Consider the following 23,800-nt stretch of genomic DNA (forward strand, 5'->3'; position numbering starts at 1 on the left):
TGGAAATACTATGTAATGTAAACGTAAATACTGTACACAATAACCCACAGACCTCTGAACACCCATCAGAAGTGAAAGCTGTAATAATGCCTGCAAAAATACACAAGCTATTCCTAACACATCTAGTGGGAAAGCCAGCTTTGACCTTCTCCTCACAGTAAAGATGTAAGTCTGTGATTCCTCTGTCTCTTGAAAGGTTTTCCACCTAATGTCCCTTTATTTTTAAGTCTCGAAGGAGTTCTACAGCAGGTTTAGATATTCTAAGCAATGCGTCTCAGGAACCAGATGATAAAGTCTTCTACTAGTAGTATACATATATATACATAAATGTCATTCACAGTCTGTAGACAAAACTGCTGTTAAACCCAGAGCTGGTCCTACACATGAGCTTGATATGTAGGACCCATTTCAGGGCTCACTTTGGCAAACTAATCAACCCTACATGTAAACTACTGAAATTATGACTGCTGCTGTTGCAAATCTCTTACTGTTATTCAGCTAATTTCAGATAACCTTTCTGAACACTGCATTTTTCTGCACCAAAAGTTATTGCACAGGCACTCCCTTATGCCTGTTCAACTGCATTTTTCTTGATCTATGACCTCTCCTTTCCTTCTATGCCCACAGAGTAAACTGAAAATAAATGTGGCTTAATGTGTTACCCCCCCGGCCCCAACACCAAACCCAACCAAAACTGGCTGCTCTATTTCACACCTCTGCTGTAGAAACCCCCTGTATAACAGAATAACTCCATTCCAGGAGATTTCAAGCAAGACAAACCACACAAAACCCCAGAGCTGGGATGCAGGGATCTGTTCTCACACGCTCTGTAGCATGGCTATTCCTGACACATGTTCCTGGGACATTCTGAACAAAAGCCTGGACAGAAACACATCTTTAGCCTTGAAAAACTGCTCTCTGCTAAGGAACTGTCAGAGATGCTGTCAGCAGCATTCTGCAAGCAGCAGAACAAACATTAAGATGAGAGTTTTCAGCTTAGTTTTGAGGTCTAAGGTCTTAATGTTTCTAGCAGAAGAGGTTTCCCACTTCAAAACTGAATCCCAGCATCAGTGCCCCAGCTAAAAATGCAGTACCCTGGGTATGTTCCCTAGAGTCAAGCAGCAGCACAGACCCATTTCCGTCCAGTTAGGAGGCCAAAAAGTTACTTTTAAGTATATTTTCAGTAACCATGTCCACCACCTTCTTCCTGACCCCTCAGTTTATACTGTAATGTAGAAAAGTGTTGGACCATTTTCAAACCATGCTCTTCACAAGCTTGTTCTCCTCAGTGCAAATGCTGAAGAACTTCCAGGATAATATGCAACCCTCATTTGGCCAGCAACTTGGCAGTGTAAATACACAGATGTGCTTACGGGAGCAGAAGAAAAGACGTCTGTGTAAGTAGGTGACTTACCTAACTTCAATGAGAAAGCTGAGCTATGGTAAGGAAAAGGTTTGGATAAGGAAGACCAGTTCGCATGGTTTTTCTGATGGAACGAGGAAACACAAAGGGAATCACATTGTTTGAACATCTAAGGATAAACAATGCTGAATACCACTGTATGTTTTAAATGGTCTCAGTCAAGTTGATGAAATAATACCTGACTGAGATGCCTGAAGTACCAAAAAGAAAACAATCCCACTTTTACCTGCAATCATTACAACAAAGCAGCACGTGGTTAAAAATTAAGACTAACCTTGTGCCTGTACTGTGCTAGCATCCATTTTCTGTGTGTTCACGTGTTTTACTAAAAAAAAGCAGCAGCAGTGATATTAAATCAACTCAATTAAAAAATCCCAACGCAAAACAGCAAAGCTTTTGATGAGACTTCATAAGCAAAGATACAAAATCCAGACACTTTCTCTTTCTGCCTTCTCCTCTGCTTGAACCCTTCCAGACATTCCATTCACTGCCAGTGACACTGAAGCAAATTTCTGCTGGTGGCAGCTTTTGCCCTAGTCCACTTGAAGAGGATTCACGATCGAAGCTAACAGACAAGAAGACTGGGAATAACTGGCAGTCACAGAATCACAGAACGGTTTGGGTTGGAAAGGACCTTAAGATCATCCAGTTCCAACCCCCTGTCAGAGATAACTGCAAGCTACAGGCAAGAACAGGGAGTCCAAAGATCACTACAGGGGTGAAGACAGCACAAGGGAGATGCTAGTTTCTGACTCACAGAGTCACAGTTATGTGACATTACCCACTGAGCTGTGACTGGTGGCCCTGATTTGCACAACCCCTTGCAAAATTCTGTTTATCTCCTAGGCTTTGTTGGGGGAATTTAGCTGCTCTCTTTGTGTTATGGTTCGCTTCCTCTTAATGGGTCGAGATAGGATGCTGTTGTGGGATTATCTCCTTGCCATTTTGCTAATACCCTTTTCATTTGTAATATAGATCTTACCTTAAATGACTTGTATTACAGAGCAAAAGTAATTATGGGTACATTTGGATTTGCTTTTAATATTTACTGTAGCAAGGTAAGGCTTTTGTACTGTAATTACTTGTTTCCTTGTCTCTGGCCTTCATTTGAGCAGAAAAGGTCATTCTTAATTAAGTTCACCCAAACAGTTCTCAGAAACTGGTTTTGGTTTTAATCCAACCCATTGAGTTTAAACAGGCTTTCTAGAGGAGTGAACAGAAACTGGGAAGAGAGGGGGGGAGGATCTGCAAGCTCTAATTGCGTAGACTGTTTCAAAAGGAGCACCAAGAGTTTTCTACTCAGGGAACAAAAGTCTGTTTTCACTTAGCAACAAACTTACCATTATGACAGTTTTGAGATGAGTACATGAGCACATTTGAAACATCCCTGTGCACAAAGCCAAGGTCTACTGCTGGGTGCTGCTTCCTCTGTGCCCATGCAGGCATTACCAACCACAAAGATGCCACAACCAACATGCAGGAGCTATATGCACGTTCCCAAAGTAATAACTCACGTAGTGAGGGATGATCAGAAGTGCTCACCCTGGAAGCTATGGAGGACTGGGGGTAATTCATCCCACACAGAGGCTAGGGCTCAGAAAACTCCTGTTTTCCTTTTGAAACTGCTGCTAATGCTCTTCCTCACAGATTATTATGAAGCCCAGTCAAAGCAGATAAAAGTTACAGGAACCTGAGGAAAGAAACACAGCATCCATCCACATCCACATCCACATCCACATCCACATCCACACCCAGTGAAGCCGGGTATCAAACATGCAGCTCTCAACATTTACCATCAATACAATGTGTTTAAACATTTTAATACTTGCTGATGTCTACATCCAGGAACAAAAAAATACAACAACCCACCACCCTCCCATCAGAACAAACCCTGATTGTCTTCATGTCAGAATACATTCAGGAATGTGAGCTTATTTTGTGCACAGCTGAACCAAGGAGGTAATAACTTTCAAGACAGAAGATCTGGAGGCTCTGGGATTTCTACCTCTATCCATTCATGAGAATGACTGAAGAGAATTTTACTTTCCACCTCGAGGTTCTAATTCATTAGAACAGTAGCTGAAAACCATTTATGCCAACTATCAGGCACCACTGCTCCCAACTTTGTTCATCACCTTTTAAGACAGATATTCCTCATAGCCCAAAAGGCTCTAGCAAAACTCCATCCTTGTAGGGAAGTTAACTTTAAGTCAGTGTCACTTCTTTTTCTCCTAAAGCTGCCAATTTCTTATGCAAATAATAGAATATCTTTCACATCTGCATTACGAATGAAAAAGAACAAAGATTCCTTTCATAATGAAACCCAATTCACAACTAAATTGATTATTATGAGTTATACCTTTAAATACGACCTTAAATACAGAATTATTCACAGCAGAACTGATGAGCACCCACGCTGGGATCAACTCTTCCCCTTGATATTACCTATTGGGTTGCAAACATCAGCCTAACAAAAAATCATGATCACTCTCTGTTTCTCCACAGTCATTTCATAGAATCAAAGATGATTTGGATGGGCTTTTCTGGTTTTTAATAACATCTATGCCATAAAGCAACTGGCATTCTGTTCAATAAATACTAAACAGGGGAGCTTTCACACATCTATAAACTGGACATTCTAACTAAGCACTTTAGACTGAGGTACTCACCCGGTTTGGAAAGTCAGCCTTCAGTTCAGCAATACTTTTACACCAATATGCTGCTGTTTTCTCGCTGATCAGTTCAATGTTTAGAAAAGAGCTTTGGCCCGGGCCATACAGAGGCCCTGAAGTAGTTCCACGCACAATCCTCGGAGAAACATTGGTCACAATGTCCTGCAAAACAGTGGAACCTTTCAGATTGATTTTGAAAAGTGAGGTATAGATCAATGGCGTCAAGGACGTAAGAGGAACATAAATATATAGGTGTTTCAAACATCTACTGTTATTACATTAGTATTTGTAGTGAGAGGATGAGGGGAGAATGGTTCAGACTTAAACAGAGGAAGTTCAGGTTGGATATAAGGGAGAAGTTCTTCCCAGGGTGCCCAGAGAAGCTGTGGCTGCCCCATCCCTGGCAGTGTTCAAGGCCAGGCTGGACACAGGGGCTTGGAGCAACCTGCTCTAGTGCGAGGTGTCCCTGCCCGTGGCAGGGGTTGGAGGTGGATGAGCTTTAAGGTCCCTTCCAACCCAAACCAGTCTGGGATTCTGCGTTTGATACACTGGCATACTTTTGCTGGTGACTGGACCTGTGAACCTGACTTACCATCAGAGAGGCTGGTGGGTAGCCCCTCTTCGCACTTCACCTGTATAGTGTAGGAAACTGCCAGGGATGGAGCATTTACCACTTCCCTGTGCACCCTGGGCCAGTGCCTCACCACCCTCACAGTGAAGAACTGTCTTGTATCTAACCTGAACTTCCCCTGTTTAAGTTTTAACCCATTATGCCTTGTCCTGTTGTGAGAGTCCCTGATGCAGTGTACCTCTCCGGCATCCTGCAGGCCCCCTTCATCATCAATGAAAACATAGGATTAAGTGAGATCAAAATATATACCCCAAAATTATGGCCGTTCAGATAAATACTGCAAAGCTACAACATTCCCAAAGCTCAACACGAGCGTAGCATGTGATTTTGAAACACACAGTACATACTCAAAATGTTGACTTGTTTCGTAGCCTTAATGAAGCCGCAGTGTCACCCTATCTACAGCACCAAAGAACTGTACATTCTGACACTGTTTTAAACGAGAGAGAAACATAGATGGCAAAATGTTCCTTTTGCCAATTTCCAATTAGAAATCATTTTGAGTAAAGGTCATTTATTTCCCAATGTATCAGAATGATTTGTTTAAGTACCCCTCCTCGCCATCTTGTCATTTCTAGTGAGATAACATGAACCTCCATTAGTATATAGCAATTAAGGTCAATTTACATATTTTAATTAAGAACCATCCCATATAAAACAATTAGGGTAATAGGCACACTAACTGGATTTCATAACATTTGGACGTTTTTCCAACTAGATAGACAGGAAACCTTAATTAGCATTAATTAGCACTGATCTGCATATGTTTGATAAGGCATACCCTTGCCACAAAAGATTATTTATTCCTGAATCTGCCAAACGCTGCAGTTACAGAGGATAAAGGGACTTTTCTTCACATTGTATGTAAATTTGAGGCAATCTTCACTTGCTTATAAAGTTAATCATTATACAGTAAATATGCACTAACATTTTATCCTGATAGATAATTATATGTCCATTTACATACATAGAAATCACACAAACTAATCTCCCCAGTTCATCTATTTTCAGGCCTAATAAGTCTGGAAAACGAACATGACAATAATCCCTAATTTTCCTATTATATTTTCCCTTCATCACAAAAGCTTCATCCCCCTCTCAACAGTTAAGTTCCATTTGTCAGGAAGAAACCATTCCGAACACGTTCTGGATGTGTGCAAACCACAAAGACAAGTACACTGCCCTCACTCCCCAGCCTAACCACAGAAATGGCTCTTTATGCAGAAGACCCATTTCCATCAGTTTGCTCCACGTTATCCTCTTGAGCATTTCCTTCCTTTTCAATTGCCTCAGAGGAGCTGGTGCTTTGACTTGATCCCAGAAAGGCTTTCATACTTACAGGCCAGTGATACCGCATCATCCAGCATGGTTAAAAACAGCCAATGGCTTCAATGCTGTCAAACAGACCTTACTCCTGCAAGCACAGGGTGCATGTGGTCATTTGCCAACAGATACAAGTTCCTTTGACCATGCTGCAAGAAACCACGAGCTCCCTTTTACCATTCAAAGCAGTCAGAAGCTATGCAGCTACAGCAGTATGGCACTAAGCCTGAGCTAACGGCCTGTCTGCTGGTGGGAATTATTATTCTTGGGTTCAGTGTAAATAATGGTAAGACGCATGAGGCATGATTTTCCATTTCGTGGCTGGCTTGTGTATGTGTGTATGCCAGACAATGCCTGGAGCCACCTACAGTACTGCTCGCTATCTTACGATGTGCGTGTTTTGTTCTGCTTCCAGTCTCTCTCATTTTACTACAGGCAAGAATTCAGAGTGAGATATTACAGCCTAGATTATACATCGTCTGGGACACTCACAAAGCCTCGGTCTGCTTCCATACACAAACACTGAAGTTTTCCTATCTGCCTTGGGTCTCCAGACAATCTTCTCTCTTCTAAGCAAAGAGACCCCCGTTTAGACCCTGTGACTGCTGCTGAATCCCCATGGCTTGTCTCACTCCTTCCCAGAGCTCCGTCACAGCCAACATCTGAGTGACAATTCATCCCGCAAAGCTGAATCAGGTAACACACAGGCTTTGCAACCTGCCTCAAAAGCAGCCACTCTTCCCGTTAATGCCCACGAGAGATACCCAGAGCCGCACGACACAGCAAACACGCACACATCTCTCTTCCTGCATTTCCCCACTCCTGAGTTTTCCTTGAAGTTTTGTGAGATCCCCTTTGGCGCTCAGGGACCTTCCGTGCCAGCAGACAGCTGCTCCTTCAAATGGCAGCTTCCACCGCCTCTGTGTCCCAGGAACCCTCCACTGCGTCCATGCATCGCTTTATGTTTCCAGACCAAGCTGCTTCTGCTTCCAAAAATCCTTCCTGGCTTTGAAATCCAAATATTACCACCTGGCTGCTCTGCCTTGATTCCTCCCGAGAGGGATCTGCTGTCCTTATTTAAGATCCCACTCCTCGCTTGCCTCTCCTAGCTCAGCATAAACTAGATGGAGTGCGTCTGTAATGACTGACACGCTGGCACCTCTCCTGTCTCTTGTTAGCACATGACAGCCCCAGACACAAGGAGGCTTACAGTTCATGGAAACACAATGGAGTTTATAACTTAGGTGATGATTCAAGGAATCTGCCTATGTACATACAGAATAAAATCACACAAGTGACAGAGAACTGCCTCTATGAGAGGAGTGTGAAATACCTACACAGAGCTTGCCTCGCCAGCATCTTCCTCTTCTGCTTCCTGCTACAGCTCTAAAACAGAGAGAGTTAGGTAAAGGATCTCTTGACTGGGCTTAGCCCTTCAGTCTTACGAGGGAATTTCACATGGGATCACAGGTAGGAAGTTCTGGTGGCTGGCCAATAGTGACCACTGACTCCAAACCACCAGGTAAGGACAGAGCAGCAGTGAGGTTGGACGAGATGACCTCTGAAGATCCCTTCCAACCCAAACCAGCCTATGATTCTATGATTAAACAGCTGCAGTGCTCCAGCCCATGGGTTAGAACAACCATCTTCTGGTGTTCTAATAGAACACTGTTTTTCCTTGTGTGGCCAAATATTGGCACCGATTCCTTCTCTTTTCTGAAATCTCAGCTTTTCCTATGATCCCAGCTAAAATTCACAGTAAAAGGGTTGTGTGCATAAAAAGCCACAGTGAGACTGGAGCAAGAAGCCTGTTGGCTTTGAACCTAGAATCTTAATTTTGACTCGAAGAAAAAGCTGATTGCTACAAAACAATGTGCGCAATTGAACACAGAGGTCCGCATACAGGAACAGAGAATTTCTCTAAACTCCAAAATGAACCAAGTGTCTTTCCTCCCCATGCAATGGAAGCAATAAACAGTCCTTGGGGAAAACAGTGCAAAGCTTTAATGAACTCTAAAGACCAAGGAAAGAAGACTTTTAATAAAGAGCAACTAGGGGAGAACAGAGACCACACTAGAAGACAAAGCCATGTAAAAAATGAGTCAACAAAATATCATTAGCAAAGGTAAACAGAATAGCCCATAGAAAATTTATTCGTTTCATGGGCAAATCACAGAATTCCAGACCGGTTTGGGTTAGAAAGGACCTTAAAGCTCATCTGGTTCCAACCCCCTGCCATGGGCAGGGACACCTCACACTAGAGCAGGTTGCTCCAAGCCCCTGTGTCCAACCTGGCCTTGAACACTGCCAGGGATGGGGCAGCCACAGCTTCTCTGGGCACCTTGTGCCAGCGCCTCAGCAAAGAGCTTCTGCCTTAGATCTAACCTGAACTTCCCCTGTTTCAGTGTGAACCCATCATCCCTTGTCCTATCACTACAGTCCCTGATGCAGAGTCCCTCTCCAGCATCCTTGGAGCCCCCTTCAGACACTGGAAGCTGCTCTGAGGTCTCCACGCAGCTTCTCTTCTCCAGGCTGAACAGCCCCAGTGTTCTCAGCCTGTCTTTGTGTGTCTTGCAAATTAATCTTGGAAAACCAATGTAGACTTGGGGATTAGGGAAACTGTACTCACTACTACAATACAGCAAAACAATCTGCTTTAGGGGAGTCAATGCAACAACAAGAAACACAACAAATGGAATCAAGGGCCAACTGTGAAGCAAGAATATTTCAGTTACTGAATTTATTCTTTTGCCTCAAAAGCTGATTCTTTTCCCCAGGAACAATCATATCAATCCCTCAAATAGACCCGGCTCAAGACATAACGCAAGAAAGCCACATTACACAAACAAAAGTGCCAATAACCTCTTGCTTCTGGATTCCCCTTTTCTGCATATGAACACTTCAGGTATTCTAGTTACTTGAGACTGAGTTCATTTGCATTACACATATAGTTGATTAATTGTTGATTAATTAATTAACACACTAAGAAATAAAGACCCAAGGCATTGATCAGGCCCCATTTGCTCTAATAACCCCTGAACTCTGCAATCAGATCGTTGAATTCGAAACTACTCAGGTCTGATGGGTTGGGAGGTTTCAGACAGCTTCTTAAAGATAAAGCCCAAACACTCAGCAGTTTCTAGCCAGTCACATTTAAATAAAGGTGCAAATCAATACATCAGCCCATGCCTTACGAGTCACTCTAAAACTTGGTTTGCTTCACACTGTCCACACTTGCAGTTTGCCACTGATTTTTGTCGTGGAAAAACACAACCACGCCATTTAAACTGAGAGATGTTCCTCTGTTTGGGCAGCAGGGATATTTTCAGTGTTAAGAGATCCAAAGGGGTGCTCAGCACAGTGTTAGATCATGTGATAATACATTCCTGGCATGTTTCTCCTAAACTAATCAGCAGAGAAATAATTCACATTGTGAATATTAAGGCTGTCATCTGGAGGCGTGGAAGTTAATGGCCCGTAGAAATGAATCAAGCCATTCACCTCTCTTCTCAGAGTTACTGTTTTAAGGGGAATCAAGAAGACAGATCTCCATTAACTCAGTTCACTTCTTACTTCTTAATCATGTCTCCTGGAAACTAAAAAAGACATAAGTTTGGAGACAAATGTATGTAAAAGTCTGTGTAAAAGCAGTCTCCCAAGAAGTATACCACAACCTCAAGCCGAGTCAATTAATGTACCTGTAGGAGGTAAATATACTAAAGAGAACGAAAAGGATAAATCTGTCTGATTTTTCATATCAGAGCTCTGATGTGCTTCTATTGATTTGCGGAGCTTGAAACATTCTTTTTCGGCCCATTTTCCCCTCAATATTACAGCTAATGGTATTTTAATTAACACTTGCAATAATAAGGTTGCTTAAGAGAACACACAGGCATTTATAGTTTGGATATGGAAAGAAAATTAATTAATTGTACCTTTAATTAATCTATTAACCAGTTGTACAAATATTCACTCCTGAATTACAGGTGTTCTGCACTGGAAATACCTGGGTTTGAATAAGATCTTTGGATTTAAAAACCACACTTAATCATGCTAACGTGATTTCTTCACTCTGAGAAGCTTCTATGAGAGACAGAGAACTTGCCTTGCAGCACTGGCTCCCAAAGTCAATGAAAGTCACTGCATATTTCAAATTAAGCTTTTCTCATCTTTAACTTATGAAAGTAGATAGGAATTAGTGACCACTGTCAGTTTCTTTTCATTAATATGAGAAAAAGATTTAACACAGTGAGCAGATTACTATTTCTAACAAAGTTAATTTATTTGACCTTCCTTTCTTCTGGGGAGGGAGGGCATCGTACTTGCCAAGCGGAGTATGTGTCTGTACTTTCCCAGCGGAGTATGTGTCTGTACTTTCCCAGGGTTACTACTTACTACATGTCAATATGAACACCAAGGCAGTCATGCCGGCCTCTTTGTGAACATCTAAATAAATACCTTCTTAAGGTAATTTTAGTCAAACATTTCAAACAGCATACTTAAGGGTAGCAGACAGTAAACTGCAATGCGAAAAAAGCCCAAATGCTTTGCTATGTTCAATATACCACCTTCTTTACTTGAACAACAAAATGCAGGAGCTAAAATGCAGGAATTTAAGCAAATTATGATGTCCTTCTTTCCCCCAGATTTTCAAAGCTGTATTGAATAGGTCTGTAAAGATTTCAAAACACTATACCTGTGAAATAGCTTCAGACCTTATTTCCTAAATGCTTTAATTGACTTCCAACATCAAGAGTGAGTTTTCCCTACGGTCCCGACTATTTATGGTGAAACTTGATGTACAATTTCACCTATGTAAAATTACGGAGGAGAAGGAGACATTGCCTTTTTCTACCTAATATTGCAGTAGTTCAAGCATGCTGGAAATCTGGCTCGGGGCTGTTTGCACACCCTCCTAGAGATGAACAGCATCACAGACTTATGTCCTCCTAATTCCCTGCCAACTCTCACTCAAGGTCTTGTGATGAGTTGCCTCTTCTGTGACTCAGCTGTCTAGCCAGACTGTGTCTAGTATCACCCCTTCTGGAGCTTCAACCATCTACAAAAGGCAAGTGAAACCTGAAGCAACAATACCACTTCACACAGCACTGTTCCTATGAGTTATTCCTCCCCTTGTCTCTGAAATGAGATGTGTGACATCTCCATAGGGTTCCTTTTCTGAGGCCCAAAGCATCCACTTGCTCTCCTGAATTTCCCCAAGTCCAGATATTTTTCCCAGCTGAGCTTTTCAGGCTCCTTTTAACAGGAAGCTAAATCCACAGCAAGAACCTCTACAAACACAAAACAATTCCATCAGGTATAACCATGCGGATGAACAATTAATTTCCATGAAGACCTTATCAGTTTGTTAGAAGAGGATTTTTACCACATATAAAGAGATTTACTGGCTCATGGAGCAAGGCAAGTAAATTTGCTTATGATGTCTGCTCAAGAAGGTTTGATGGAGCCACTAGCACCCTCCTGTGCACAAACAACTGCTATGTTGCACACAATGCAACCTAATGCTTGCATTTAACGTTTTATTCTAGGGAGGGAACAGGCTAGACTTTATTCTTCCCACAGGAGTACAAAACCTCAGCAAAGTTACTTCCTAACTCTCTCTCTTTTCCCCTCAGTGAATACAAGAGCGTGTTTTAGAAGCTGAAACCACCCTGACAGAAAAACTTATCTCAGAACATCCCACCGTGCAGAAACTGCTCTAATCTCTCCGCTACCAGATAGGAGAAATTCAGCACCACAGACACCTCCTCCTTTTCACTGCTTCTGTGAACAAAGTTGAGACCGAGCCCTCTCGTTCCTCTTCACTGCTTTCCTTCTCCTGAAGATAGATAGCATTTCATGATAAAAGGATGCAAAATAATTATTTTTCAAGCCCTCACCCTACAATATGAAGCAAATTTCAAACTCTATTATTTCCTCAGCCTTTAAGTCACATTGGTGACATAAAGCCCAAGTGTTCTGATCCCTCCAATAGTACAGAAGAGACTGAAAAAGATCCTGGCTGTTACTTCTAAATTACACTTCTTCAGCTTTTACCTACAAGACCTAGTATGCTATAGAGGGGAAAAGGCTATTCTTATTTGTCTTGTGACAGCTGTTTGCAAAGACGAAAGTACCCAAATGGGGACATATTTTACATCCCAAAATGCTGGGGTACAAACAGTGCTTGTAAATTCTCCCTAATACTCTATTTCTAGAGTGAATCAGCTCAGTTATGCAAACTGTTCCTTTAAAAAGAGAATGTTAACCTCCTAAACTATCCCACCATTTGTGTTTATTAAACCAATTTAACACTCAAGCTCCACCAAGCAAGCTAGTTTTCCAAATCAATAAGTTAGCACAGAAGACTGCAGTCCTATAAGGGATAAAGCAGTGTGTCGGGATCTGGGAGAGAAACTGCTGAAGCACTCCCCTTGTTTTAAAGACAAATGAGGAGTTAGAGGTTTAGTTACCATATATTTGGCATTTTTATGCACCATCACATTAGTGCTCTAAGATTCACCACGAGAACGTGTGAGAAGCTTGAAAACTTAAGAGACATTAAATTTCATTCCTACCTAAGCTTTTATCATTGCTGCTTGCTCAGCACAGCACCTTTCTGACTGATGAGATTTTCAGTCAGTAGGCCATCGCTACCAATAACTTCTGATTAAGATAGCAAAACCCCAAAGTCTTTAGATAATCTTAATATATTAGACCCTAATTGTTTACTTTCTTACCTTAGGGTAACCTTAGACCAATAACCTTAGACCAATCCCATCCCCACTGCTAGTCATTGCTGCCCTTGCTTAAGACAACAGCAGGCTCCCAATCTTTGTTAATTCATACATGATGGTTTGACTGGAAGTCCTAATTTTATAAACTAAGGCTCCCTAAAGTAATAAATCAGGAGATAAAAATACAAGGCAAAAGCAGCACAAACTATGAATATAAGTACAACAAATGGGAAGAGGAACTATGCTGTTCATGCCAAATGTGCAAACATGTATTTTCTACTTGAGTATTTTACAGGAAAATGAAGGTTTGATTTTTGCTGACAATTAGTTTAATTTGAGCAGTTTTTTTTAACAAAAACTTTTCCTAATACAAAGCCATAATGTTTTAAAATTATTTTTCCTGATTTTTGACATATTTGCATGTTTTGCAGCCATTAGACTGTAAGCCATTTGTACTGTAATTACAAAAGATCATTTCAAAACTGTATGATGTCCTACAGCACTTTGCCTTGACAATTACCAGATATCACATTCAACACAATACAAAAAGCAATCTTTATCACAAAATTAAAATTAGTCTTTGAACAAAAGATGCTTTCAAAGCAAAGCCAGATTCTCATCAGCTTTGTATCAGTTTCTCTGGGAAAGACAGGGAAGGGAGGGATGGAGAGGAGAGAAAGGGAAAAAAACACCCTGAAGGACATTTGAAACATCTCTTGTTAATGCTCAACGTGAGCACACTTTTCATCAGTGTTCTGATAAAGGTGTAAGCAGTAGGACACGATCACATTTCTGCTGTCAAACCACAGTGTGGTCAAACCCCATGCCCATTGAAGAAGAGAGCAGACTTGAGAGAACAGCTCTGGAGAGAAAGTTCTACCTATATTCAACTCTGGGATCTGTTTTTGCAGGGTATGGTTAACAGCTGGACTCACTGATCTTCATGATCTTTTCCAACCTAAATGATTCTATGATTCTTAGATCTCAGTTTTGTGCTATAATGAACTACCTCATCGATGACTGGTTGCTTTAGCTGACTGATGAGAAAGATGGTCAGTGATTGCCTCAAAGCATTGATCCATTTTCAGGGAGAGGGCACAAGAACAGACAATCACATTGAAACATCCCAGACTTTTGTGAAATAGAAATCTGAACCTAAGCAGTCCATTTCTCAAGCTCTGGTTGAGGGGTTTTTCTGTTGTTTTTTTTTGGGTTTTCTTAGAAATAACTACAGTTTCTGTGAGTAATTCCTGAATCTGGTTTTTCCTTGGCACAAATGGTGGTTTGTCTGAAGGTTTTTAGTTTTCCATTTCACTAAGCAACCAGAGTGTTAACAATGCACCAGTTCTTTTCTGGCCTGTGCTCTGCACCTCCCAGGAGACAATCCCATGAAAAAACAGTCACTGATTAAGAAGTCAGCAGAAGATGGGCAACGGAACCAGTTGAATTCAAGCACAGAATTCTAAATACCAAAGGAAAAGCAGTATCTGTAGAACTCTATGTAACCTCGGCTCCAGGAATGCACCTGAAGCTCCTCAACTGCACTATATGGACTGTACTGGGATCTGCTAACAAACCAGATCTTTCAGAAATCACTGCTTCAGTTTATTTGAAGTGCGTTGCTTTGAGAGTACCTACTATGAAACCAAATGATGTATCATAACAGCACAGATAAGCCCTGAAGTACTAGGACAGAATGTCCTGAAACTGTGTAAAAACTCAGCTTCACTCTCCCCTAAGTTCTATCTTTGCTTCAGCAAAGCATTATTTGCATAGCTTGGATGAAGTACCTGATGAGCTTTATCAAACCCCTAAACTCTGTATCTGTAACTCACTTACGCTCTCTAAAATATTGAGAAAGCACTTGTGGATAATAACCCAGAGCAGGTGCTGACAAGTTATCAACATTGTGAGACCACGTTCTATTTCTCTGCTGCAAGCAAAAAGTTGCAACACTAATGATCTGAGGAGAATAGGATGGAATAAAATGGTGTCCTGGGTTCAGCAGTAGCAGTCATTTTTCCCCTTCTTGGTAGCTGGTGCAGTGCAGTGTTTTGACTTTCAGCTTGGGAACAGAGCTGATAACAAGCGATGTTTTGGTTTGGCCAAGGACTTTGTGAGCCTCATGCTCTGCCAGGGAGGAGGGGAGCCAGGAGGAAGCAGAGACAGGACACCTGACCCAAACTGACCAAAGAGGTATTCCATACCACAGCACGTCATGCCCAGGAGGTAACTGGGAGTTAGCCGGAAGGGCGGGGAGACTGCAGGGTTGGAGGAGGTATCGGTCGGAGTTTGGTCGGGCTGGGGGGGCGAGTTATCGGTCGGCTGGTGGTGAGGTGTTGTATTCTCTTCCCTTGTTATTTCCTTTATCATTATTATCATTGGTGGTAGCAGTAGTGATTTGTGTTATACCTTAGTTACTAAACTGTTCTTATCTCAACCCGTGGGAGTTGATCCGAGAGCAGGGGGAGGGCAAGAAAAGGGGGGGAAGTGAGCGAACGAGTTACCTGACTGGGTTTAAACCACGACAAATGGGAATAAATGGACAAAAGAAATACCTACATGGATTGCAGCTTTTGAGCTGTATTCTAAATTGAAATTTCTGTGGCATGGCTTCTAAGCACCTATGTACATCCACAAAGGTGAAAAATTAATTTAATAATAATATTAATGATAACTATTATTAATAATTAAAATATACTAGTCCAGTTTATAATGCTTACCATTGGGAATCCAGTGGATTTGGATCAGAACAACTTAGCTTGCCTTAAGAGATATTTACAGGATTCTAAAACTAATGGATAAGGCTTCATTCTAAACAAGTACTATTGAATGGTTCCACGGAATAGGAAGGAAAATGCAGTTTGAAAAGGATGTGTCCAAGAAAGCCAGGCATGAACAAAGATGGATAAAAACCAATAAAAAGCCGATAGGTAAGACCCAGGAAAAAGAAGGAAGAATTACATGACATGTTTGCAGCAGCAAGTTTGGGAGAGTCACTCAAGGAGTCACGCTTGCAATAATACAAATGGATTCCCTTCTTGTACTTCAAGAGGAGGCCAAATTAACATAGGTTTTCAAACACCATCATAGGATCACAGAATCAACCAGGCTGGAAAAGACCTTTAAGATCATCATTAGAGAGAATACAGGTGTTTTTCTCTCATCCTGTTTTCTACTTGCTAAGCAAAATACTGTTAAGAAGGCAGCAGGGCAACATCAGCCGCAGCAGGTTCCTAAAGGGATGAGCTAAAACCCAAGACATAGAACGCCACAGAATGAGCTCCTCCAGGTAAAAACTGGGAGAGAAGTGCATGTAGTCTCATAATTCTAACAAAATTCAGACAGAAACAGCAAACAAGGAGAAAATGGATTCTTTAAAGCCCACAAGATGTAGGATTTTTAATTCAATAGTAACACAGGGATTCTAATGTCTGCTAATTAAGCATGTACCTTCACGCTTGTAAAAAGCAAGGAGGTAACTATTTATTTAAGAGACAATAATACTGCATGGATTAACAAAGCTGCTGTCAACAACTCTGGACACCTGTACCAAGCTCACTTCTTGCCTAATTAAATATTAACATGTCTTGATAGAATCTGTGGTATAATTTTAATTACAGTTTTCTCATAGGGAAGCCATATAAACAATGTCTTTCCAGTTTCTAGAGGCTGTCTCATAAAACTCCATTAGTAAATTGTGAGCCATCACTACAGTATTTCCCACCATATTGCTATTAAGTCAATCAAGACTGTTATATTCTCCTAGGAGGAAGGGAGAAGAGATGCTTCCCTTTAAGGGAAGAAAAAGATGCTCTCTTCAATAATCAAGCAGGAAAATCTTTTCAGTACACTCCCATTTAAAACACTGATAAAATTCTTGCACAAAGTATCAACATCGGGGAGTTCCAGATCACCAAAGTTGTCGTTAAATTTCTATATAATCCAAACTATTTTTTATTGCTGGATTAAGTAATTAGGAGGAGAATCGCATTACTCCCTTGAAGCATGTATTTAAATTTTCTGCTGGGGATGAATTGCAAATATTGAGGTATGACTTGTACTTACCTGCAGCATTTTCTTTTTCCATTAGGATTAAGAATGCTTAAACACTATAGGCATTGATTAGCATTTCTGTATATTTAGGGCTGAGAAATTCCAGGCAATTATACCAATTCTATTTGGGAGGTATTTAAATAGCTCGTACTATGATTTTCAAAGTATCAATTCTCCAGGTGGCACTAAAGCAATTTCAAGTCATAGATAAAGGGGAGTACAGGGAAGGTGGAAGGGCTTCAGCATCTAGGGGAATATTTTGATTTACATTCCAATGTTAATCTATCCGTAACACTTCTACTTTGATAACCTGAGCTCTTAAACATTAACTTTGTTTTGAACATGCTCCTTTTATCTTTCCCTATGCAAAAGTCCTATTGAAGCCAAAGGGTCTTTTGCAGGAGCAGAGATTGCAAGGCTGAGCCACTTAACATTCTCAGAGGCTGATTATACATAGATCTGGATGGCAGAATTGTGGGGAAAAACAATCTCCTCCTATGAATTTTAACTCAGCATTTTAGCATCTTGTAAGAGATTCAAACCTATTTTAATTCAGCACTAAATTCTAGACAGGATATTTCAAACAGATTTTGATTTTTGCTAGGGGTCTCATCTGCTTTAAAATGCATTAAATAAAACTAATATTTTCCTTTTTGGACTGGCTACCAGAATGGAGACATACATAAAGAGTATTGCATGCAAAGTGTTCGATGTTATCTTCAGACACATAAATGTAGTTGACATAGTATCAGAATAGAATGAAACTAAATAATGAAAACCAAATAACTGACAGAACTCTTTGGAAATTACTTTCCTATGAATCAACTCGCAAAGAATCTCAAATCTGCCACTCCAAATTCAACTATCATCCTGACTTAGCTATGATTTTTATAATGGCTAACAAATTCCTCCTGAGCCCCTTAATCAAGGAAGGAACTCTGCATGTTATGAGGATGCAGTACAGCTCTGGCAAGAAAGCTGAGACTCAGCTTGGGGCACCATATATACATCCTGGGGAGGAGGGTCTTTGGGAATGTAGATCCTGGGTGGATTGAGCTAATGAAAGGGAGAGCCAGCATACACAGACCTGCCATCAGTCTCTTGAGAGCACTGTGTGCTCATCCATCAGTCAGGACCAGAAGCACTGCACACAGGCTCTATAACCTAAGGAGAGGTGGCTTTCCCCTCTCGAGAGCCTCAAAGCAGAGATTTCCAGCCTGCTGGGCTGATTCTAGTTTTCCAGGCTGAGCTCTTAATAAATAAACACCCAGTGTTTGCACATGTTTGAACTTCTCTGACAGACAGGAACCCATGCAGTGAGTGCTGAAGTATACAGTGACTCTGTATGCCAAAGGATGAGCTCTGCTTCCCATCTGTCTGTGGCAGACACAGAGGCCCCAGTCTCAAGTCTGGTTTTCCTCCTGCTTCACCTCAAGTTTTCATAGCAGAAGGTTAATCACTGCTTATTAATTCTTGTAAATGCCCAGGAAAAATGACACATTCTATTGGCTTTTCAGAATCAGCCCTGCGGGACATCCAGCACTAATTTAATAAAGCAGAAAGAGAGCCAAGTTCTTTAAAATATTCCTGTAGGAACTGGAAGGAGGAATTCCCAGCAAGACAATTCTCCTGTTTACCACTGAGGAAAAAGACTGATTCTGAGCTGGCCGTGTTCTTTCTTATTAAATATATAACAGGTTCCAAACCCCAGCACTCACTGGAGTCACTTCTCAGTGCTGTCAGTTAAGTAAATATGCTCATAAGAGGATCTAGCACACTGGGTAGACATGGAAGTCTCTTTCCCTTCAAATTAACAGGGAGGTGGCTGTTAGAGACTACAATTGAGTTAAGAGCTTCATTTGAGGAATCTGTGGCTAGTGTTCCCACTAGGGGTATAAGGAAGCATACAATGGTTTGGGCTAGATCTCTGACACCCTTAATGGCAGAGCCAGCTGAGACATGCTACAGAAGGCTTACACATGCTCAAAACTAAGAGTAAATGAGTCCTCAGTTAGAGAGAGCAGCCTGACCTGCAGGCTCTCCATGTATTCTGATATATTGATTTAAAACTGGGACAGGGATTCAAAAGCCTTCTGATGCTAAACATTAAAAGTCATGCACAAAGTTGTATAAGGATAAATAAGGTTTTCTTCTCTCCACAAGAAATCCTGGACTGGGGAGAATTATGTTAGTGACAAATAGGATATAGGGAATGTCTTCCCATCCTTTTGCCTGCCACAGAAACAAATTGCTTCTGCTTTTGGAGGCAGTAGGAATCTGTTTTTTTCCAGCTCTGCTCATCTTAGAGAACCTTCCCCTAGTTAACATTGCTTTGTGCAGCCAGTACAGAGCAGGGCAGGCTTCTTTGCTGCACATCTGGGAACAGCAAAGATGAGACTATTTTGTGCACACTGTGATACAGCAGAAACGTTCATCCTCGTGCTATTTAAACAGCATTTTGTGAACAACAATGCAAAACAGTTCGAGTGCAGCATATCCTGAGAATATCCACAAACTTTGTGACAAATTCTTCCACTACAATCACAGAAACTAGAGTTTTTGCAGGAGGGAACAAACTCTTCATGCCACACATCTTTTCCTGATTGTCTTCATATATTTGAGTTTTACACAAGCATCTATGCACCACATATGCACAACTGCAAAACAACTGGCATGCTTTTGAAATGGCATATTTCATCCTTTAGTGAAGCATCCTTTTAGTTGGGTGCTCTTTAACCCATAGCCTCCTTAAGGCAAAAGGCCTGTTTTAAATCTGAATCATCCCATTATTCTGTATTTAGTGTCACCAGTGATAACAACACTTTTTAAACAGGCTCATTCCTACAATTCATCTCGTTTTCACAGTTCCCATGTATCCAGCATGCTCAATATGCTTTCATTGCCAGAACTGAGCCTTATTAGAGTAACACCATTTTTACTTGGGTTTTTTCTTTGCCTGCGGATAGAAGGATGCCGTGAGTGGATAAATTCCTACACGTATGAGTACAACCATCAACAACCCAGCCCTTTGGGAAAGTATTCAGATATAACCATGAGTGCTGCTTGTACTGCAGTTCTCTTTCACTGCAGCCATTCTGTTCTGTGGTAATACAACACAATTTATTTGTGAACATATATGCATCTCCTTGTTATTTACACAGAATGGATTCTATACCGTGATCTCAACGAATAGTAATTACAGATAATTACCTAAGGACAACAGAGCTCCCCCCATCTCCACTGTGAATACGAGCATCTCAACAGTTTTTTGCTTTTTTAAGTGAAGATAAGTTACCACATTAAAAATAAATGAGCTCTTTCTGTCAGTTGGACACTGAGTACACACAATAAATCACCAAGAGCATTGCATGCATGTCTCTGTGCTAACCTTGAGCTTCAGTTTATCTATTGCCTGCAATTCGGAAGACAATAAGGCATTTTACCCAATCATCTGATCAGCCGAAGGAACTCAAAAGGCTGAAATGGCTTTGAAATACACAGGCTTTTAGATATCAAATTACCTCTGGAACCCTCTGCCCAGAAGTAAGTTGAACAAAACCCGTTTGAAATACAGCTTCAATATTCAAAAAAATCAATAATTTAAACCACAGGTTGAACATTTTTACTGTTTCCACTGCAGACTGTCATTTTTGGAAATGAAAATGCTAATGGCACCGAAGGGGAAAACTCCAGCCAGAAGAGATACAGGCGTGCAGGCATGGATTGGCTTGAAATGCTGGTTTGCTTTCCCTCCCCCAGTAATGGCCACATAAGATTTCTTAGAATAAACAATTCTCATTTCCATCATTTGAATCAAATAAAAAATACATTAAAAACTAAATGTTTTTCTTGGAGGCCCTCAATGTTTCCGTCCATGAGAGCTCAGCTCTAGAAAGTCACCCCACTGTAAACATGCATGCCGAATGCAAACCCTATCTCCTCAATTAGGCTATTAAGATGCATTATTTGGAAACAGGCACTGATGTTGTGCTTTTGAATACCAGCTAACACATGGTGAACTCTTGTTTTAAAGAGGGGAAAACAGGAATACAGGTGATGCTGTGCTCCAGCATCTCCATCAGAAACAAGACGCAGTCCAGCGCATCCTGCAACAAACAAACAAGTATGGATGGTCCACTGCCTGTGGTAAGAGCTCATTTAAGAGCAGAAATGGCTGCATGATAAAACACTTCTTAAAGGATAATTGGCTGTTCAGCCTGGAGATGAGAAGCTGCATGGAGACCTCAGACCAGCTTCCAGTGTCTGAAGGGGCTACAAGGATGCTGGAGAGGGACTCTTCATCAGGGACTGTAGTGATAGGACAAGGGCTGATGGGTTCACTCTGAAACAGGGGAAGTTCAGGTTAGATCTAAGGCAGAAGCTCTTCCCTGTGAGGGTGCTGAGGTGCTGGCACAGGGTGCCCAGAGAAGCTGTGTCTGCCCCATCCCTGGCAGTGTTCAAGGCCAGGTTGGACACAGGGGCTTGGAACAACCTGCTCTAGTGTGAGGTGTCCCTGCCTGTGGCAGGGGGTTGGAAGTGGATGGAACCTTAAGGTCCTTTCCAACCCAAACCAGTCTGTGATTCTGTGATAAGGAAAACACATACAGAAGAGACATAGTGGGAATGTGAACCCTGGAATGTAAATGAAGCAAGACTCACATGGAGGATGTCTGACACAGAAGCAAGTCTCTCCTCTGCATGAATTCAACCATCAGACAGGTTCCCAGCAGAGTCTGAAATCCATCAGACTCTTTCTGCAAAAACTCTTGCCTTTTAGTAATTTAAACCTAATCAAATCCTTGGACTCTCTGGCACTCATCTTTTAAATTGTGTTAAAGGAGGAATGCAAGAAGCAAAAAATACCAACCCAAACAGCACTCAAATAAACGTCATGAGACAGAGTTTATGTGCCTACAGGTATGCAACTCCCAATGCACACAAAGGTCTATTTTTGTCATGGTAGCAAAGCATCACTTCTGGTACTGAAGAGAGAAGCATAAGAAAGTTGTAAGATTGATGGACTTTGGTTTATAGTTTTAATACTTTACTCTCAAACATCTTCTTACTCCCTTTTTTATATATTCTTAGAGTCTCCAATGATAATGTTAGAATGGAAAAGAAAATGTAAATTATATGGGAGCAAAGTTGCTCAAATAAAGAAAACTCTGTATTTGGATGCATACAGTATTATTGTAAAATGAAGACTGAGTTTTCATTTCCAGGTCAAACTTCCTGTTTCTAGAAAAACATGGTAATACATGCTTATGCTGATGGATTAATTCAATTTTAACCCAAGATAAGTGAATATTTTTAGCCTGGAATAAGAAATTACCAAAGTATAACCATTATAAAAATGTGATACTCAAAAATGCACCCTCCAAAAATTTGGCTGTAGACTGCAATATTCTGCTCTCCCTAAAGGCACAAAACTTGTCTGGATAGCAAACCAGAAAGTCCATAAAAGTAAGCAGAGAAATTCATCTGAGTTTAAATATACCAAGATATAGGGAAATAAGATCTTGTTTATTTATGTGCTTGAGCTCTGCATTACCTTCATGTGAAACCACCTATTCCAGGTACTCCTGGCAGCCTTCAAAATACACCTCCTACGCAACAGAAGCAACCAACTGACCTGAGAACACTGCTCTTGGCAGCAACATGAACCAAAACAGAATAGCACAAAAATCATGAGTAACCAGAAACCCAATATTCACCTTTCCTCAATCCTTGCAAAGTTAAGGAGGAAAACCAAGCTTATGCTGGAGTTAAAGAGACTTCGGCTGTTACAGATCACCCCGGGGCAAAAGCTCCCAGTATATGTAACAGCATTCGGACGAACTGCGAGCATCTCCTTCCAGTCTACTCTAATGTACCCAAAACAGCCCAGTATGGGCTGCGCTCCTCTTCATTTCCCCAATGAGGCACTTTGCGGCATTCAAAGTGTGAAGTCTGTCACCACTGACAATATCTGGATAGATTTAAGAGCCAGTTCCATATAGCATTTCCCTGCAGTAGGTTAGTCTTGAAATATAAAGCATGGATGCTCTTAGCAAGGACTGCACTGAGAAAATGAAAGGGGTGTAGGCTTCTGGCTCTTATCTGCTGTTGCAGCTACAGCCTGGAATGGAACTGCATCCCTCAGCCAGAAGGACTGATAATTCTCTTGCCGTAGCCTCTGGATGTTTCCTCTAATGATCCCAGCATTACTCCTATCTCATCTGGATTGACTTTTGCTCAGCACGCTCTCAACCATGCCCCGGTCTCCCACAAACAATGAACAATGCAATCAACTGCTCAAGCTAAATCAGCCGAGAGTTATAAAGTGGAATTTCGACATATTGAAAACACTTCAATCAATGTCACTTTACTGAACTTTCTCTATGGCTTGATATACACATTAAGTACAAGGGTGGCAAAACAGAAACCCTCCTGAACTTCACAGGAGAGAACCATCACAGGCAATAAACCTGAACATAACACCGACAATGTGCTGACAATACACTCCTCTGACTATACTGTTTAAGCATAAGCTTTCAAAACGGACAATAAAGATGCTTTGGGGAAAAAATGCATTAGGAATATTTGGGATATATCTCCGTTTTTATCATAGAATCACAGAATGGTTAGGGTTGGAAAGGCCCTTAAGATCAACTAGGGCTGGGAAGAGTTGGATCTAATTTCAATCCATTCTACAATATAGCACAGATACATGATAAGATAAAGCTAGAACTGCAAAAGAAAACATGAATATATTCTTTAAAAGCCAAAACCAGTCAGTAACTGATGCTGTTTTACAGCAGGATTATTCCCACACAGTATCTTCCTATTACAAATTTTGGTGTTGCAATAGGGTTTTACATTTACTACACCAGGTGAATTACCAGAAACATCCTTTTCTATGGTTGCATGATTTATTAAACCATAAATCATAATAACATGTGCCAGAAATTCCTTTTGA

The 23,800-nt window shown here is 41.1% G+C and overlaps 1 protein-coding gene across 2 annotated transcripts in view; it reads right to left on the bottom strand.

Moving 5' to 3' along the window:
• The window catches only part of DPYD (dihydropyrimidine dehydrogenase), a 357,309-nt gene that overhangs the window by 131,243 nt on the left and 202,266 nt on the right, over positions 1-23,800 (bottom strand). For both annotated transcript variants that reach the window (XM_062606149.1, XM_062606148.1), the window contains exon 14: positions 4,093-4,257. In XM_062606149.1, the coding sequence (XP_062462133.1) occupies positions 4,093-4,257 (165 nt within the window). The remainder of the gene's footprint in view (positions 1-4,092; positions 4,258-23,800) is intronic.

The sequence above is a fragment of the Pezoporus occidentalis genome, unplaced genomic scaffold, assembly GCF_034315485.1.
Source record: "Pezoporus occidentalis ecotype Australia unplaced genomic scaffold, CSIRO_AGI_Poc_V1 ctg94, whole genome shotgun sequence".
NCBI lineage: Eukaryota > Metazoa > Chordata > Aves > Psittaciformes > Psittacidae > Pezoporus > Pezoporus occidentalis.